Raw genomic sequence first — 20,420 nt, 5'->3', positions numbered from 1 at the left:
AATTTGCTGCTGGCGTGCCAGATTTTTCCACCCGAGAAGTTTGAACAGGTGACCAGGATCTTCGTCATAGTTTGAGTACACGGGCTGCTCTGTTTTGTAGTTTTTGTAATTTATTTCGTAAAGTTATCCCACAGTTTCCCCAGACAATGTTTCAACTGAGTCGAAGTGTGGCTGTATCAGAGCTTGATATTTTAGATGTAAGGTCGCTTGAGGGACAAGATGTCTTATTGGCTTTATGAACCCAATGCCAGAATCGACTTTTCTTTGTTACTTTACTGTCGCTTGGATTAGGTAGGTAGTTTAGCTCAGTTCTCGACTTCTCGAAAACAACACTGTACTGCACATCCGTTAATTTGAAATCTGCCAAAAAAACAGACTCAAACGTCCCGCTTCCAAGTTCCATGAGAATTCTTAAAACTATACATGGCGTCTTCACTTTTACAAGTCCAATCCCTCCTTTAACAAATCCAATCCAGTCCAGTCCAGTCCAGTCCAATCCATATCTTACAATATGGCGCTTGAAAAGCTCGAGGAAGTCTCGAATGGTCACATCAGCCGCTCCAGTTACGAAAACTAAGACTTTTCTCCTTCTTGGCTGACGTCGAAGGTCTCCCTGCTCGCCGAATGGACAGAACTGAGCGACGAAAAGACACAGCATTTACAAAACGTTCCCAAACGTCGCGAAAGACCGCGAAGCGACAGTCGACGAGAGCGCGACTTACTTAACCACGGAAGGAAGTGGGGCTGTGGGGAGGGGCCTGGGGGCAAAAATTTACCATGTGAATAGACCCCTCCGCTTCCCTCTGGGGCAGTTCTGTCAATGATTTGGAATGTTTTGGTCGAAAAACAAAAACTGAAAATTGATTTCAATTTTCAATTTTCAATTTTTAGACTTCCGTCGAAAACAGAAAAACTAAGCCATGCCACAGACTGCAACATTGTCGGAGAAACAAAATAGCCGTTCAGTTTTATTCTCTTCAAATTTGACAGGATTAAAGTCAAAATATAAGTTCTGTTTCAATGTTCCGAAAGAAAAAAAAGTCAAATATTTTCTTTTTGGCACTTTCCAACTTTTTATAATAAAAAATCATGAAAATCAAAAATTGAAATCAATTTTAAATTTTTGATTTTAAACGAAAATTGAATGGACGAATGACCCACGGACCGATATGGCACCTTCGATATCGACCGGTCGGTGTAAAACGCAGACTGCGGACTGGAGACTGGGATAAAATTCAGACTGCAGACTACATATGACAGACGTTTTAAGTATATATCGACGGTGTTATTTCTATTATCGATTTCTAACCGGAAACAAGGTTATTCAGGCTGATCGCAGTGAAAGCTTGCAATGCTCCGGTTAGCCTAAATATCACTCAGGTTAGCTTAAATAACGTTCCGGTTTGCCTGTTTACGGTTAGCTCTCACTGATGGAAACGGTAGCACGACCTCAATTAAAAAGTCTACAGTCTGCATTTTACCCCAGTCCCCAGTCCTTATTTTACACTGACCGGATATCGACTGTTCCATCCGCAACTGACCTCTTCTTGATACCATGACAACTGAAAAACCTTTTTACATTTAGCAAACTACTGTGCAGCCCCTTAGATTCAGGTAACGGTTCTTGATTACCTCGAGAAGGTCTTCATAACTATTATTTTCCTCAGCAAGAAAACGGCGGACAAAGACTTCATCAAGGATGTGTTTTCCAGGTCTATCGTTAGCGACAGGAAGTGCCAATATTTTTCCGATTCAGGTAACGTAAGAAAGTGACAAAAACACAGAAACGAAAAACCAAAATCGAAGTTCAAATTCCGTTTTTCAATATCTTATAAAAACGAAAGACGAAAAAAAAAAAAATGACAGTTAAAATTCTATTGTCCAAAGTTGTGGGAAAACGAAAATCGAAAATAAATGTTGGAATTCCATTTTCAATGTAGTAGGAAAACGCAAAACGAAAATGGAATCTCGAATTCCTTTTTCCGATGGCGTGGGTAAACGAAAAACGAAATTGGAAATTCGAATTCCGTTTTCCCTCATCGTAGGAAAATGGTTGGCACTAAGGTACACGCATACTGCACAGTTATTTATGCTATTTCAGTGTTGTAATCACAACTCTATATGTACAGTCAGCTACATTGAGTGAGCTATGACGTCCATTTTGAGGATCGTAAAGGGAGGCAGTAATACAAGCCGAAAGAGCGCTAGCGTCTTCTTATTAGGCTACTGTCTTGAGATAATGTAATAGAACACGAAAACGAAAAACGAAAATCAAAGTTCAAATTCCGTTTTTCAATGTCTTACGAAAATAGAAGATGAAAAAAGAAAATTAGGTCATGAGAAAACGAAAAACGAAAATAGAAGTTCCAATTTCGCTTCTAATGTAGTAGGAAAACGAAAAACGAAAATAAAAGTTAGAATTCCCTTTTCCGATGGCGCGGATAAACGAAAAACGAAACTGGAAGTTCAAATTTCGTTTTCCTATGTCGTAGGAAAACGGTAGGCACTAAGGTACACGCATTGTGAAAGAGCTGTGATTTTTCATTTCTTCATTTAGGAATTAAAAACCATGCCTATTTTAACAGTTTCATGGCTATAACAAAAATAGCACCAAGTTTGGAAATCAACTAAACTAGTGCGCGATACCTTGTACAAATTCCTATCTTTAATGAACAGAAATCGATAATCGACCTTACATTCATTTACTTCACTTTGAATTACTACAGATTCAGTTTAGGGCATTACTTGACAGAATGGTCTAAATGAATGCTCCTTTTCCCTTGTTCAAGACCTGAATACCTGCCAACTTTTCCCAATAAGTCAAAGCCGTGCGAGATTTTTTTTTCTTGGGAGTGCCAGGATAATCGGAGATTACGCGACCGAATCCGAAGACAAGTGAAAATTAGTGATAAGAATTGAAAGAACAACGTTTCGGTGACATTGTGACACCATTTTCAAGTTCAATGGACAACTTTATGAACAGACCGATGGCGTCGCCATGGACTTTTCACTCGGGCCAATGCTCGCTAATGTCTTCATGGGATCCATTGAAGAAACTCTGGTTCATGCAGTGAAGGCAAAATACCTTCATTTTATAAGAGATACGTTGACGGCACTTCAACTATAATGCCTGACACAGCATCAGCAGCTACCTTTCTTCCAGTACTCAACAACTGCCACTCATTAGTGAAGTTCACCATGGAAAGAGAGACTAATGGTCTGCTCCCTACCTTTCTTCAAGTGTTCAACAACTGCCACTCACCAGTGAAGTTCACCGTGGAAAGAGAGAGTAATGGTCTGCTCCCTTTTCTAGGAATGCAACTGCTTAACAGAGCTCCTCAAATAGGCCCTCTGCAGGATCCGGTCACATGGTACGGAATAAATTATGCTGGGACGCAAGTTGCACAGTGGGACTTCCAAAATAAAGGAACTCGTACTAGTCCAGCCCGACTTTCCTTTGTTTTTAAAGTCCCACTGTACAACTTGCGTCCCAGCATAATTAATTCCGTACCATGTGACCGGATCTTGCAAAGGGCCTATTGAGACCAAAGTCTACATAAAACCTACTAACACGGGTCTTTTGCTCCACTACCAGAGCCATGTCGAGATACGATATAAACGAGGACTTTTGAAAACCATGGTTGACCGTGCATATCGCTTATCATCGTGCTGGTCGTATTTTTCTGAAGAATGTGATCGTTTGTCAGCAGTTTTCTCCCGGCTGAAATATCCATAACACCGAATCAACCCTACAGTCAAGTCGTTTATCGCCTCTAAAGTTGAAGACCCGCAACCAACACCTGCCCAAAAAGAGAACCCAACAGTCCGAATAGTCCTGCCCTTCAAAGACCAGGATTCTGCAGACTTAGTCCGTAAAAACCAGAAAGACCTGAGCTTGAAGATCTACACTGTCATTCAACCGGTTTTTGTTAGTGATAAGATCCATCGAGAGCTAAAAGTTCATAAGATTAAACCGCCTATTAATAACCAACAACGTGTAATTTATAAATTTCAATGTGACTTGTGCGATGCAAGTTATGTAGGCTATACTCTCAGGCACTTGCACTAACGCGTGGCTGAACAAATTAAACAGTCTTCCGTCACATTGGCGAACACTGTCTTGTACCGAAAGACCTGTACAGACATTTTTCCGTTCTCAGGAAGTGCATGACTAAGTTCGATTGTTTAGTGTATGAAATGCTGCTAATTAGAGAATTAACACCATCTCTCAATGTCCAGTCGAGCTCAATTCAAGCAAAACTATTTGCGTGGCATTGCATATGTAATTACGAGGCATGTTAATCTTGAGCGAATTTTCTGACAGTTTATCTTTCTGCATTTGAACTTGAAAATGGTGCCACGATGTCACCGAAACGTTGTTCTTTCTTATCGCTATTTACTTGTTTATGCAGTATAACAAAAAGCGATAATTTCAGTCAATGTGCAGATTGCTTTGAATGTCCCAGCTTTTCGATGGACTTAAATCCAAGAGTGCGAACTGGAGTAACATTACTTAGGTACAGAAGGAAGGATTCTGTTATTTCCCTCTTATAAAAGGCGTGCAAGTTACATGTCAGGCATTTCCCGACGAACATGAATATGGCCCTAAAAGAATTAATTAGAGCGTTTAGTTTTTCTTTTTGTCAGGTTCACCGTTTCCCGACTCATGTGTAGATGATAAAATACAACACTTTGTTGGTCGCCAAGAAGAGTGCCAAGCAATTCTGGAACATTTACATGGACACACTCGAATAGTCGCTATATATGGCCCACCGGGATATGGAAAGACGTCAGTGGTCATTGAAGTAGCACATCAATTATGAGAGATGGAGATTCCAGTCTACTTGATATCTCTTCGCGGAATGAAACGCAAAGATGAGTTAGTGTCGACGCTGCTCAGCATATTTGCAGTCACTAAACAGGTACCTCATCCTCAAATCTCGGCACCCGACTCGCTCATCGGTTGTTTACGGAAACTGCAGAATCGCTTCGTCCTAATGCTCGATGATGCTGACAACTTTTTGGAATCTGGAGATGCCAAACTGAGAGAAGAATTTCTGAGATTTGTAGAGCAGATCCTTGAACGATGCAATCGTATAAAGCTTCTTGTTGCATGTCATGAACGCCTTGACTACTTGCGTCTTAAGCATCCCGTCCACCTAGTGGGAGTTGGTGAACTGGATAGAGTTGCCTCGGGTGACTTAGTGGAGCTCCTGTTGCCAGATGTCTCAGAAACTGACCGTAATTGCATAGTACAGGTATGCGGACAAGTTCCTCTATTAATGTGTTTGATGTGCAGCTTCGTGTCAGAGCTACATGTCTCTGTTACTGAACTGTTATCGGCTTCGGAAATTTCACCACTTCTAAATAGAGCATTGGACAATGACAGTTTTTGCGATAGCGCTCGACCAAAGGTCATCGTCAGTACTTGTATTGAAAGGCTCGCAGTCCATGACAGAAACGCACTCGTGTCGCTGGGTGTTTTCCTAAAGTCTTTTGGAATAGACGAAGCCAAGATCGTTTTAAACTTGAAAACTGAAGTTGAAACCAGGGAGAAGCTTGGATCACTGAAACGAAAATCACTAATAGAATGCAGCGACGATTTCGAAACCTGCAAAATCCATTCTGTTTTCCGATCCATTATTGAAGAAAAGATTGTCACTGACCAAGAAATGGGAGCGGTATTTAATACCGCACAGCGCCGTTATCACCTGTACAAATTTGAAGCGGCTAATGAGAGAAATTTAACCGGGCGTTCTAATGAAGCGTTGGCAAATTTCCATGATAACCGAGAGGGCATCATTTCATCTCTTGTTAATGGAGCAAAAGATGACGAGCTCTTCAGCACAGTGGTAAATGTTCTGTCTAAGGCAGAACTACTTCTCTTCGCTGGATTGAGGGATGAGTTATTATTTAACTCAATTTATGACACAGTGATTGAAGAAGCACAAAGAAGGCACACCGTGGTTGCCACAAAAAAATTTATGGCCGCCAAATCGTTTGGCCATTACTGGGGATGGTTCTCTTCAGACCATTGCACCTGCGACCCATTCCTGCAGAAAGGCTTCACAGATGCTGCTGATTGTCCAGCAAAGCTCCTGTGCTATTATAGCGTTCACCAGATACTCTGTGGAGAGCTGGAGGAGGGTATGTCATTGCTTACAAGTTCAATGGATCGTCTAAGCAGCAGCTGTGACGAAAAAGTTCTGAAAGTACTTGTTAATAAAGTTCTTGCAAAATGTCATCGGAAAAAGACAGAACAGGAAATGGCATCACATTTTGAGAACCTCAGCAGTTGTGATACCACGCCAGCCACGCCCACATCAAAATCCGAAGATGACTCGCTCCAGAATAATGTAATGAGAGCCATAGACGATAGCAGTTTTTGTTGTACAGAGAAATATCTGATCTCTTTAGTTGATGGGACTCATGGGAGCCTTCACGGGGACGGAACTGCTCCAGTTATTGACGGATCGTTCCAATTCCTTCATGACTGTTCGGTAGCTATTGGTCGTTGTCATAATGGTCGTGGACAACTTGATCCATTCAGTATGCTTAAAGAATCTAAGAGACTTTTTGAACTCCGTGATAGGATCCCTTTCCTTTCTCCATTTATAAACCTGTTGCAGACGCATTTTGAGGTAGACCCGGCAGACATCAACTTCGCGCTGCTGGATGAACGTTTGTCAAGTGAGAACCCAATTGAGAGATACAATACCACTAAGCAGCTGCTCCAGTCACAGTTTTCTCTTTTGCACATGCTAACGAATGGCGATCTGAACAAAGCGGACACCGTTAGAGTACTCCTTTTTAACCCAGTTTCTTCCGCTTTCCACAAAATCTTGTTTGTAGATTCATTGAAATCATTCAAAAATGTTCCTGGCATAGACTCTGAAGACCTTGCAGGAAGTTACGACACGCTTGGTTCCATTCTGTTCCTGGTGAACGACTACAGCGGAGCAGAAGAGTCATTTCAGGAGGGCAAAAGACTGAGGGAGGTGAACGACGGCGATCCTGCGAAAATTATCTCTAGCCTGACAATGATTGGACAAGTTCATTTTAAACTGAACAATGAAGTGGAAGCTGAAAAGGCATTTCAAAGTGCTTTGAGCCTGAGGAAAACTTTGGGTGTTTATGATCACGTGGATACAGCAAACATTTACGCAACACTTGGAAACTGTCACTTTTCGCATGGTAACTTCACTAAAGCTGTTGGAGCACGGAAAGACGCTTTACAACTTAGACAGAAACATCTAGGGAAGCACACTCTCACAGCCTTAAGCTTTCACGACGTTGGAGTTGTGCTTTTCCGCATGGAAGATTACAAGTCTGCCAAAGAAGCATTTCACGAAGCAAGGCGCATGAGCAGGAAGTTGCCCGGCCAAGAAAGGAGCACTGCCCGTTATTGCCACTACGTAGCTCATACGTATTATAAATTGGGAAGCAAGCGAGATTTAATTTTAGCTCATGCGTTTTGTCAGCAAGCTTTGGCCCCGAGACTGACGTTAGGTGATCAAGAAGTGGCAAGCAGATTACACCTTTTAGGATGTATTCATTGCGCGAAGGGCGATCTTCCTTCAGCTCTTGAAGCATTGCAGAAAGCGTCAAGACTGCAAAAAGAAACTTTAGGTGATCACCCCCGTACAGCCTTAACCCTCCATGTGGCCGGACATGTTAATCACATGTTGGGTGATAACAAGTCGGCTGTCAGTGCCTTCCAGGAGGCGTCACGCATAAGATCAAATCTGCTTGGTGATCACAAAGACACGGGGCGAACCTATCACTGGCTAGGTGTAGCCCAGTATCACCTAGGAGACATCAACGGAGCAATGGAATCTCTGCAGAACGCCGCACGAATAAGGAAGGAAATCTTACCAGTGGATCACCCCGACACAGCTGAAAGCTTAAAGCTATTGAATGTTGTCTATGAAGCTTTGAGTGCAAACGAGTTAGATTGTGACTGAGAATTATTAGTGGACAAAATGCAATCGACCGACAACAGGAGGGCAAAGCGGCCTAATTTCCAGACAAGGCTGTTGTTATGAAGCACTTAGCTGAGTGAACTTGCGATGTTGTCCACGTAACTGGTCTAACAGCTTTATGAAATCTTGCCTCTACCACCACCTCGTCGTAAGGCTGGATTGCGTTTTGTCAGCAAAGAGTGGGAAAAGAGGAGCGCGGTGTTTGATTGTTAAGTTCCGAGACTGCGACTGTTCGAGTGCAACAGGCCCGCCCACAACTCCACGCGCACCGCGGACCAATCAAGGAGGGAAGCCTGGAGACGAAGCTGGCGTTGTCTTTTAGTGACAGTGAGATTGAATAAGCGACAGTTGAACAACCTTTTCATATTAAGTGAATGATCCGTCGGAATAAGGCGTATATACAGAGAACGCGTTTAAAATTGCGATAAAGGGCACTTCCAGATTCATTACTGAAACTAAACCCCCCAAGCGAAATAATAGACGGAATCTTGCCTAAATCTATTTCTTTTTCGGTGTTATTTTTATTGTTTTCTGTCGATTTAATCTTTGGTTTGTACTAAAATAAGGATTTTGATGCAATTCAGGTTATTTATACTTAACAGGACTTGCTGCTCGCATTTAGAGCTACAACCTACAGATTTCTAACGGCAATTTTCTTGCAAAATATTCTGAGTTTCTCTTCCATTTTCACTTTCACTTGCGGGGGAATTCCCTTCGGCCCTTCTCGGAAAATTCCAAAACATAGTCAAGGCACCAATAAACTTTTCATGGGCACGGAAGTTGGTTTCATTCATAGTGAAATTTGACGAAGATAATGTAAAGATTTTGTTGCAGTTCAGGTCATTCTACATTATATGGGACTGCCACGATTATCTTTATCAATCCTTTGAATTTCCGTCTGCCAAATGGCCCATCAGGAGGCGCTTATCCCCGGTTTCTGTAGCATGAATTGGAAGCAGCCAGGAGTATTTCTACCCCACCCCCTCCCCCCACCCCCTTGAATGGGATGTTAGTCCATCGGAGGGTTCCCCCAAAGTATTGAATTTGGGAGTACCCATCTATACGCCTGGATGAAGCGAGGCACTGTGAGAATAAAGTGCCTTGTCCAAGAACACAACTTAATGTCCCAGGGCCAGGGCTCGAACACGGACCGCTCGATCCGGTGTCGCGCGAGTGGACCAGACTTTTAAGGCACTCATTTTTTTGTTTGTTTGTTTAGCCGGTTCTAATAGCGAAAAAACCAAGCAGATGATGGCTACCGCTCAGCAATGCAGGAAAATGTTGGAAATAAATACATTTAGAGAGTAAAGGTTATAAATTTCATGCTAATAATTCATCGTAATGGTCACGGTGAATGGCTTTATTTCGATCATCACTCTCGCGGACCAGTGCACTGGCGGTCAGAGCGTCAACATTATTGAAAGCCATCGAAACAAACAGGAAAATGTCGTCAACATCGACAACATGGCGATCATAAGGAAAACGTTTTGAAGCGAACGAATTGCAAAAGAATATGATGCGTTGATTCGGCAAACAAGTCGAGGCAAACCTATTGTTCCTCTCTCCCGTATTATGTACTGGAGTGACGCTTATTGGCATCGAGGAACTCACTTATTAATGATTTACCCGAGCCTAATCAATTATACATATTAAGGTTTCAGTATACCCCAAATTTGACCATTTTTCAAAAAAATTCTCTTTCGCTTTGTCAGATAGATCTTATTGCGATCTTGGGCTGATGCGTTAGCTACTGGCGACAAAGGATCCTGCTTCGAGCAGGAGAAGTTGCTTGCACTGGACGAGGAAGACGTTTGACATTCTCTAAGCATCACTTCGTTGGCGCTTTCGCCGTTCGAAGCGGCAACAGTAACATCTTAGCTCAATCGGTATCTCGTGGCCGTTTCCTTAACGTTGATTACGAGTACGCTCTTTCGTTGTCTACAGCATCTCTAAGGTAAGGCGTTTTAAAGATCGAAGGGAAAAAACAGACGCGAAAATTATTTTCTTGCTAACCTGGGCGCTCGAGCAGTGCAATTCAGATCTTGCAAAGGATATTTCCCGCCGGAGGCAACATTTGAGATTCCTTTGTAAGATTTGAGACTCCTATTGTCTCAAATCATTTTGTCAGAGACTCCTATTTTCAAAGTATAATGAGCCTTCGCTTCATCGATTAACGCGTCATTAATTTTCACACGTTTTGTGTAATTATCTCATTGCACTGGAAGTATATTTTCCCAAAGTGTATTTTCCTTCGTATCTCGAAACGAAATTTTCAGGGATTGAAGCGTACATTTTGAGTTCGTTTCTAGCGAGTTTTCAATGTTTTTCACTGAAATCTGGAGAGAACGTTGCCCGATAATCACGCAAAAAAAATCTGTCGGGGAATTAATATTTTTTGCTTCTTTCAAAAGTTATGACCGTTTTAGTGAAGAGAATCCATGTTGTGATAAGTTAATAAAGATGGTGAATTTTAAGCTCGGTAATGAAATGTGAAGGTGAATTAATCAACATGACAAGAGCGTGGGACAAAGGAAAATTCTGAGTCCCCGACAGGAATCGAACCCATGACCTCCCGAACACCGGGCGGGCGCTCTATCCACTGAGCTACGAGAACTCATGGAGAGCAAAGTCATTTAACTGAGTTCATATATGATAGGTGTCCTGCATACTGCTAGGATCAACGCTATCGAATTCATCGTGAGTAGTGATAAGTTAATAAAGATGGTGAATTTTAAGCTCGGTAATGAAATGTGAAGGTGAATTAATCAACATGACACGAGCGTGGGACAAAGGAAAATTCTGAGTCCCCGACAGGAATCGAACCCATGACCTCCCGAACACCGGGCGGGCGCTCTATCCGAGCGTGGTGTTCGGGAGGTCATGGGTTCGATTCCTGTCGGGGACTCAGAATTTTCCTTTGTCCCACGCTCGTGTCATGTTGATTAATTCACCTTCACAGAATCCATGTTTTATCAACTCTCAAAGTTTAACTGCGTGCCAAAAATAAACCAGACAAGCAATCAAAATATCCCGATACCCTTTTTAGAGAAAGGTGTCAAGAGGACATAGCTTTGTTGATGGCGTCCTCTCGCTCAAATCCGATCGGAAACGAACTTGATTAGTGAACCTCTGTACTTTACTTTATTTTAATGGATATACCTTCGTAATCTACAATTCCTAAGTTTTCAGAAAATAGACTATACTTTACTGGGGTTTGTCTCAAACGTCCGACCGTAAAGCGGCGCCAACTAAAGATGGTTATTTGGGGTATACTGATACCTTAATCAAGGAAAGTTCTGATTAAATTTCTGAAACGAGGCCTAATTCCATAATCTACTGATATAACTACTAACGCAGTAACCGAAAAACTAAAAAAAAGGTATTCCTTGAGTGCAACAAAGTATAAAACGCGTGCAAAGCTTCAGTACAAAGTTTATTTCACAGCAAAGTTTCTGAGGTTGGCCGAAGAAACTCGGCTACCAATTGCCACCAGAGGTATTCCAAAAAATAAAAAAAAACGAAGACTTCCGAGCATAAGAATATAACGGGAACATTGACATATGTTTGTAACGAACGCTTTCGCGACGATTTGGGAAACAAATTACGTTTTTAAATCTTCCGAAGATGTAGTTCGAAAGTTGACACATATTCTATCTGGGTCTCCAAACATTATTTTGTGTGGTTGGCTGTTTAGTAATAATGGGGGGCTCCCAGGAAGGGGGAAGGGGGGTAAGTGGGTAACATGTTCCTTTGATGTGTTAAAAATGTCACTCTTTCTCCCTTGTTCCCTGTTAATAAATTCCATTATTTCTTGAAAAAAACTGTTTCTTTTGTAGATGGTCTGACTTTTGGTTCAACTGGACTCAAAACGAACTAATTCAGTTTGCCGTGTTTCAGAATGTTGTCTTGATTAAAGAATATTCGCCAGGATACACTCAAAGTTTTCACAATGGCATTTTCTCCTGAGCGACTGAACTTTTTCAAGTTAGCAACTGTTGTGCTTGATGAGTTCCCAGTCGCCGCGCGTCTTGCCACTACACCTGGCACTCCAATGTATGACGACCCTGAAACGGTTAAGAACAATGTTCTTGAAAAAAAGGGGGATGAAATTGGAGTTGCGCCAACACTGAACAAGTCCAACGAGGAGTGTCCAACCGCAAATTCTACAATCTCAGCTCCGGTCAAAGCCACTCACTCTGATCAAACCTTCGCCATGCAAGACGGGACTGGAGACGTGTATAACCGCATTTTGGCTGAAAGACGGTGTGTTATCAGACCTGGATTATGTCTTGTTAGCCGCCCTGAATATTTTCCCGGAAGCACTGGATACCCTGGAATATGTTTGTATTTGTTGTTGTTGCGAAATTTGCTTTTTTGCCAGAGTAGTACGGAAAATATCGACAACGACACCTTTGATGGTTACATGCAGCTGACAAAGGATGCCTTCACTGCACTTGGTCAGGACACCACCAGGATCGATGAGATTGGAAAGTTGTTTGGAGAAGACTTCCCCCCCGCAAGGATACACAAGTTGAAGGAAAAGTTAAAGAGAGGAAAAGGTGCTGCCGTCAAGTTCAAACAGATTGACAAAATCGAGTTCGAATTAGCAATTTTGAAGAGAAAACTGACAGATGTTGAATCAGGCGTTAAATGTGTTCAAGATGGGTTCACACACGTGATGACGAGTATGGAAGGTCTGCTGTCAGAGATGAAGGCACTAAACGCAGACATTGCAATGCAAGAGGAATGCTCAAAAGGTAAGGAGAAATGGTTATAGTCTGGGCACAGTTTCCACTTATATTTTTGTGTTCTTTCTTAACGTGACCCACCCTCTCTCGTCATGGCAATAACTCTAAGATCATATGCGTGTGACTGAATTTAGCAGTATAGTACTAAAAGGTGTAATTACGGCCAAAATAAGAGGTAGTATGGACCATTCTTGCCATGGCAACGAATCTCCGATTTTACCATTTAGTTTTGTCTTTCTGTTGTTGCTAAAATCTAAACTTGATGGTCTTTTTGGTCACTTTCCGGCTCTAGTGCTCTTTAGTCGCCTTAGAATACAGCCATGAATCATTGAACTTAAACTTGATGCCATCAAAATTTTAAATCTAACGCTATTGATCATACAAAGTTGTAGGACCAATGCTAGGCAATGTTTGCGTCGAGAAGGTAAAAGTGTTTTCAATTTTAAGACCGGCAGAAAGAGTGAAGTCTGTCCCCAGACATTTATTTTTCCATCGGCAAGTTATTTTTCTTCAAGCGCGCGAAAGTGACCCCGAGGCGGGCGAAAACGCCCTTGCGTTCTGGCTCATTCATATACCCCGTGGCAGAAGCATATCACCTAGACTAGGTGATATGCTTCTGCCCGTGGTTAATATTTTGCTTGCGATCTCGACGAACTCAAGACAAAATAGAGAGCCTGTGAACAGACTAGAGAGAGTGTCTCAGTTAAGTGTTCGTGAAACGGAAACCAATTTTTTGGCAAGTTAAAAACTTAATGCTTCCGCAGAGTTTTGGCCCAAAGTGCATCATAAGAGTCCCCGCGTGCATAAGGAGTTAAATGATGTCGATATGTATTAGTTTCACAGCGAGTTGTGCAAGGTTGTCTCGGCTAAGCCCGCAAGGTGTCTCACCCCGAGAGTGATTGCTGTGGTGTTGTTTGGCGTTCGAAGTTAACGAAGTAAATGTTTTTTCTTATTCTCCAGTTTTGGCGGCGTCGCCAGACGGGCCAGCGAGAGAGATATTTGATGGATTGTAGTTGTTTATCTTGAAGTTCTTCTGGTTCCCGACTCAGTTGCATATACCTGTTAATTAAAGTGCCTGTTCATTTGTTTCGCTTTAAGGTCCGCTGTTTCCATACTCCGGCATACCTGATAAGATACCACACTTTATTGGTCGCCAAGAAGAGAGCCAAGCTATCCTGGATCATTTAACAGCGGGAGACACTCGACTGGTTGATGTCTGGGGTCCACCAGGATTTGGTAAGACGTCAGTGGCCATTAACGTAGCACATCATTTGCGAGCGATGGAGATTCCAGTCTACTTAGTATCTCTTCGCGGAATGACAAGTAAAGGTGAATTAGTGTCAAAGTTGTTCAGTAAATTTGCCGTCACTAAACAGGTACCTCATCCTCAAATCTCCGCCCCCGATTCGCTCATCGGTTGTTTACGGCAGCTGCAGAATCGCCATGTCCTAATTCTGGATAATGCTGACGACGTTCTGGAATCTGGAGATGCCAAACTCAGGGAAGAGGTGCTTCGATTTACGGAGGAGATTCTCACTGAATGCAGTCACATCAAGCTTCTCTTCACTACTCGTGAACGTCTGGACTACCTGAGCCACAAGCTTCCTGTCCATCATGAAAGAGTTGGTGTACTAGATGAAGTATCCTCGGTGAATTTAGTGCAGTCCCTATTGCCAAATGTCTCTGGAGATGATTGCAGTAGCATAGTTAAGGTATGTGGACAGGTTCCTCTGGCAATACGATTGATGTGTAGCATTATCAGAGAAGAAAATGCATCGCCAGACGAACTTTTAGAAGAACTGAAGATTTTGCCCCTCGTTGAAGTTTTGGACAATGCAAGTTTTTCCGATGATACGCGACTGAAGAGGATGATAGACAAATCGTTTCAAAGACTTACAGATCAAGAGAAACGCGCATTCGTGTCACTGGCTGCTTTTCAGGGATGTTTTGGGATAACAGATGCGACGACCGTGTTACATTTGAAGACAGACCGAACAAAGAAAATTCTTCGATCACTGGAACGGAAATCTTTAATAGAATCCTGCGTCGAAGATACGGAAACTGCCTTTAGAGTCCATCCAGTCCTCCGATCTTTTGTTGAAGAAAAGAAAAGAACTGACCAAGGCTTTCTTTCCGCAAAACTCAGATTTTACTATTTAAAAATCAAACGTTTTGCAAGAGCCTTTAAAGAGTTTTTAACAGGTCGCTTGTGTGGGGCCGTTTCTAATTATTGTAAGAAAGGCTCCCGGCTTTCATCCCTTTTTAATGATGAGCTCTGCCGAAGAGTGGTAGAAGTATTGTCCAAGGCAGAGCGTTTTCTCTCTGTTGTTCGATCCTATTTTGAGAACCGCTATGAAATAGCACGAAAAGAAGCAAAGAAAAGGCAAAACATGGCTGCCAAACGGACGTCGCCTGATACCGAGGAAACCAGGGCTCAAGTGAAGAAGTTTCATTCTTGGTCTGTACCACCAAGTAAAAAGGTAAATACATTTCATATTTTCTAGGCTGCTAACAAATGAAAAGGTCCCTTTCTGAAGAGTGCAAATATTTTTCTGACTTCACTGAATAATGTCGGCACGGCCTTGCCATCGTTGTGATGCCAGAAACGGCACTGTGTCATTCGATTGACTTTGGACTCAGAGTTTTTGTTTTCCAAAAGAACAATATGATAATTATTGCAAATATAAGTCTTATAGAATATGCTATCATCTGGTTCATATACATAACGGATGACGATGAAGACAAAATTGCGAGCTACCATATGACAATTATTATTTCATATTCATTTCTTTTCCCTATTTTTGCACAACAGCAAGCTACGAACGAAAGCGAGGGAAGACCTCTGCGGATTGTGAAAGGTAACCTTCACCTCTGGCGTTGTGTTGCGCTTGTGAATACCTTAAACATTTCTCTATCAGTTTATTTACTCAGTTATTATTATCATTATAATTCTTTTTATCTTAGTTTTTGACATTTAGTGTTTATTCCAGTGCAAGAAGGGAAAGCTGAAGAACAGGCTCTCGCCTTACCTGTTGCAGATCAAGACCCTCTTCGTCCTCAAGTATGCGACCCACAAGATGTTGTTGTTCAACTACAAGACGATCTGCAGTTGGAACAAGTCTCTTCAGAAACTACAGAGCCAGATACGGAGGGCATGGAAACAAGTGAGGGGCAGGCGCTTATCTTACCTTCTTCCGTTCAAGACGCTCTTCTGTCAAAATCATGTGATGCAGACGAGGTCGTGAATCGACTGCAAGAGGAGCTGCAGAAGGGACAATCCTCTCTGGAACATCCAGACCCAGAAACTAAGAAGATGATCCGTTGTCTGGCAATAAAAGCTAAGCTTTCAAATAGGCTTGATGTGGTTAAACGTTTGAGGGACGTCACACCAGCTGGGACTACAGGTACTTGAACTAATGCATGATAGTGTCATTGTTAAACAGGAACAGTGTCCCGGCTGAGATATCGTGTATTGTATCTTGTGGTGAAAGCAAATTAAAGAAATATCAACTAAAGTGAAAACATATTTATAAGACTGAAGGATTCAAAATTTCACCAGAATGGCAATTTTGATTTCCAGTTGATGGCCTGTGATCCAATTCTATCCTTGTAATCGTTTGCTCCTTTCACATTTTCCCAAATACTTGTTCTTGTTTCTTGTTTTGCACAATTTATTTGTATCTTTGGTAGCATTTGGCAATCTAATATGAAAATTAGGACACGAAACTTTTGATAATCGCCTGGTACACTGTTCCTTTAAATTTCTGTTGAAGTATTCACATGATAACACTTAATTTCTCCATACATCAACCAAGAGTACTTCATGCGATTATTATTAACATCGCATTCTTGCATGGATTGTAAGAGAGTGTATAAAAACCGTCACGAGATGATGAGTACCTTGCTAAAAATACATATAACATGCATAAAATAAAAAACAATTTAAGTTGTAGATATGTATCTTAATACATATCCACTATTTAATCACTGACCAAACTGCTCGAGAAAACGAATTCTGAGCTCTCACAACACAATTCGATCCTATGCCCGGGTGGTAGGGGGGGAGCGGGGGAGGGCGGGGGTACTCTACAAAGTCTTGTACGGGGAGGCTCCGCCCCGAGGTCCAACCCCTTACCCTTTTGTATACCATTGTGACCAAAAAGGTCCCCCTTTCATGTACCCTTATTGAAAAAAAGTACCCCTTTCACATACCTACTTAAGAACACTGCATCACTTTTCTAAACCTTGGAATCGAAATCAATGAACAATACTACTGAGGAACTGAAGCATTACCAGAAGAGATGCTAACTAAAAAACAGGTTTCATTTACTCAGTTGCTGTTCAAGTTATATCTAAAAGACAGATTTTTGTACCCTTCCACATACCTCAACTTGTAAAATCCCAACCTTTTTGTATACCCAAAGACTGAAAAGGCACCCCTCTCGGGCGGTGCCTCTTAGTATAGGCCGTTATAGGGTGTGAAACTTGGGCGACCACGCACCGTTTACAAGGGTGTTCATGATTCGCCAAACGAAACAATAGGTATACAACACAAACAGTTCCCCTAGCCCTAAAAACAAAAGAGGTGCAGATTAACAAGAACGAATCAAAATAGAAGTTTTAAAGAGGTGCTGGTCACCTGTGAAACTTCACCATTACTCTAAAAGATGCAAAAATAACAAACCCCTCGTAGGTTAATACTGGGATTAGTTTTGTCGATATTTGAGATATGTGTCGTAGATAGAAATGGTGATATATGTTACGCTTGGTTGAGACGAGAAAAATGTCATCCAGTCATTGATACGATCTGATCCATATTTCTATCTGGATGAGAACGTTCTCTTCCCATGGTCACTTATAGTATAGAAGATATTCCTTCTATAGAGTGTAATGTATTTGTTCCATTTACATTGCATTTGTTCCGACAGGCCCCCTGCTTCCTGAAAATCTTGATGTTCAGGATATTCCTCCTGAGCAAATTAGAGAGCTGTCAGTGAATCTGTGTGGTAAGGATATGTCCTTTAGTGTCTCAGACAATGGAAATATATCGTGAAGAATGAAAGTAGTATATGTATAAGTGCCTAACTTTTATTAGAATATATCATTGTGCAATTGTATAGCGTTTTTGTGTTGGTTTAGGGGACGCGCGATGGCCTAATGGTTATCGCACTGGTAGTAGGGCTCAAGTCCTGACCAGGGTCATTGCATTGTGTTTTTAAGCAAGACACTTTACTCTCACAGTGCCTCTCTCCACCTAGGTGTATAAGTGGGTACCGAAGAATTTAATGGGGGTAACCCTGCAATGGACTCCCATTTCATCCTGGGGGGAGTAGAAATAATTCTTGCTAGTCTTACAGAAATCGGAATAAGCCCCGGTTGTATGGGTCATTGACCTGATACAGACTTTATTGTTAACTTAATTTGAATTTCACTGGTAAAATACGCCAGAAACATATGCATCGCAATTTATTATTAGTTAATAACTATGGTTTATCAGACCTCTCCGATCCTGCCACGCAGTCAAAGTGCTCTTTTCGGAGTTTTACATGGGATTTTTCTTGTTTTCGAAACGTAGCTGCACTTTTCGTCCCAGTCTGAACTTATTAACGTCAAAATGGCGGTCTCAATAAAAGAGGTCTCGAACGAAATTCAATGTGAGAGTTGAATAAAGTTGGACAATTTGTAAAGTTATGTTCATTTTATAGGCGGTGACGAGTGGATTATGGTTGCTGAGAGATTGGGTGTGACGCCATCAGAGATCCGTCTTCTGGACAAGCGACGTTTCAAGCCATTTAAGAAGGCACTAAAATACAGTCGAAGACGGCAATATTGGAACGTTGGACAGCTTTATGATGTGTTGGTCGACTGTGGATTCCCAATATTCGCTGATTTCCTATAAAAGTTGGTGTTAGGTAATTTTCATTGTGCGCCGTTCTATAGTAAACAAGGAGAAGTGACAATATATTTACTAGAGATATCATTTATTGCAAGAAAGTGGCGTTGTGCATTGATTTTCTGTGGATGATCTACTTTCACTCTTGCTCTCTTATCCAAAATCTGTTAACGATATACTTTTTATTGTCTTCAAATTACCCCATAGTATTAGGGTAATCATCTAATGATAATAATAATAATAATACTAATACTTTGTGTTAAATTGGAGAAGTTTTTATGAGCTACAAAAGGTTTGCGGTGGATGAGAAGAATGATTGTACCACGGTGAACCTTTTAAACTCTTTCCAGGGTGAATTTTTTTTTTCTATTGAGGAGAACCATCACAGTACTGAAAGTCAATAGGTAGTTTTTGTTTTGACCAGTGTTAAGTGAGGATGTTTGAACCTGCAGCAAAATTATGAACACGTGTTTATGTTCAACTATATCTTTCATAGCAGCAGGTTACTGGAAAGACCTAAGTTTACATTCAGTTTTACCAGAGTTCATAGTGTTATTACAGGAAATTTTGCGTGAATTTCTAACTTCTATTTTAAATTGTGAAATATCAGTAAATGACGTGTTTGCTGTAATTTGGGGTTTAAATGATTATGATTTAATGACTGGAGGGTGTTTCCGCATGTACCGGAAATGAGGTTTTGAAAAAATAGAATCTCAATAAAGCCCGCGTGAATGTAATGAATTGAGACTGGAATGTTGTAAAATGCATGAGAATTATAAAATAACTTAATCTAAAGTATTTTGTGATCTCCCGAGTAACGTTCCTCTTTTGTCCTTATAAGTTTAAGCTTCTTTACAAGGTTATTAGACTTCTCGATTTTTTCATAAGTTCCTAGGTTGCTCCAGTCTAAGAGGAGACTTGATATCTCCGGAGAATTACAGTATAAGAGATATGTCCCACCTCCAGATTCTTATGCGACAAGTTTGAGTAGAATGGTATATGGTTTTACTTTCTTAACAATAAATAAGCTATTAGAGGTTTGGCTTTCAATCATGAATTAGGTCTTGGGCGTGTTATACCCCTGGTCGAAAAGGTTGACTTAAAGTTGACTTAAAGTTGACATGAAGTCGACTTCTATTTTATAAATGTTTAGTTTTACTTTATAACTTACTCTAGAGATCACATCAGTCATAGCCTTGCATGCTATATGACTTACGGACAAGAAATGGCTTTGATTTATGTAATAATGTTTTCTAATCGAATCTATTCCTTATCATAGTGAAACAAATTAAATGATTGTGAAAATGATTATCATGATCGACGAAAAAAAAAACATATAAGCGAACGCGGTAAAAAAATGAGATTTTATTGAGCAGAAGTAGTATTTGTAGTAGGAGGAAGAGCAAACAACTAAAGACTGAAGACAGAACAGTCCGGAACATTATACAGGTTGCATGTGAGCAAAAGCCAAGTAAATCAAATACAATGTAATAAAAGTGTTAACTATTATCATCTCGTTTTGTGACATTGCAGTACCTCTGCTCGGAGAGCCCGACACCCCTTTTCATGGTGTTTTTTTCAAAACATCAAAATAAATTTCCTCTAGCGATGACTCTCAACATGGGTTGTGTCCTTAAATATGTTTTAAAATATTTTGAGATTATCTCAGCCCCAGCGTTGTTATAAGAAAGGTTCTTAAAAATTTTCGGTGGGCGAAATTCCCATCCGCACGGCCAAAAATCTTGTTCAAATGCCCCACTCAAGGGTCATATAAAAGGCGATCAAATTATGTTTACA

At 41.2% G+C, this 20,420-nt stretch overlaps 1 protein-coding gene across 2 annotated transcripts; it reads left to right on the top strand.

The window, feature by feature from the left end:
- The first annotated feature begins 8,562 nt into the window (after nt 1-8,562).
- Nucleotides 8,563-20,408, top strand: LOC145496497 (uncharacterized). Of its 2 annotated transcripts, XM_081476184.1 has the most exons (8): nt 8,563-9,191; nt 9,228-9,936; nt 11,819-12,739; nt 13,829-15,210; nt 15,543-15,588; nt 15,721-16,134; nt 17,659-17,736; nt 18,436-20,408. In XM_081476184.1, the coding sequence occupies exons 3-8, from the start codon at nt 11,932-11,934 to the stop codon at nt 18,627-18,629; spliced, it is 2,922 nt and encodes a 973-aa protein (XP_081332310.1). In that variant the 5' UTR covers nt 8,563-9,191; nt 9,228-9,936; nt 11,819-11,931; the 3' UTR covers nt 18,630-20,408. The 2 variants fall into 2 exon arrangements, with proteins under 2 accessions (XP_081332310.1, XP_081332311.1); XM_081476185.1 differs by lacking the exons at nt 8,563-9,191; nt 9,228-9,936 and having other exon boundaries at nt 11,524-12,739.
- The last annotated feature ends 12 nt before the right edge of the window (nt 20,409-20,420 follow it).

The sequence above is a fragment of the Orbicella franksi genome, chromosome 9, assembly GCF_964199315.1.
Source record: "Orbicella franksi chromosome 9, jaOrbFran1.1, whole genome shotgun sequence".
NCBI classification, from domain to species: domain Eukaryota; kingdom Metazoa; phylum Cnidaria; class Anthozoa; order Scleractinia; family Merulinidae; genus Orbicella; species Orbicella franksi.
This window is presented reverse-complemented; position numbering and strand designations above follow the sequence as displayed.

Bases quoted from the DNA above. Each gene is read 5' to 3' on its own strand.
- LOC145496497 (XM_081476184.1), top strand. From the start codon at position 11,932: ATGGCATTTTCTCCTGAGCGACTGAACTTTTTCAAGTTAGCAACTGTT. The intron at 15,211-15,542 runs GTAAATACATTT...TTTGCACAACAG, and splicing joins CTGTACCACCAAGTAAAAAG to CAAGCTACGAACGAAAGCGA. The intron at 16,135-17,658 runs GTACTTGAACTA...TTGTTCCGACAG, and splicing joins CACACCAGCTGGGACTACAG to GCCCCCTGCTTCCTGAAAAT.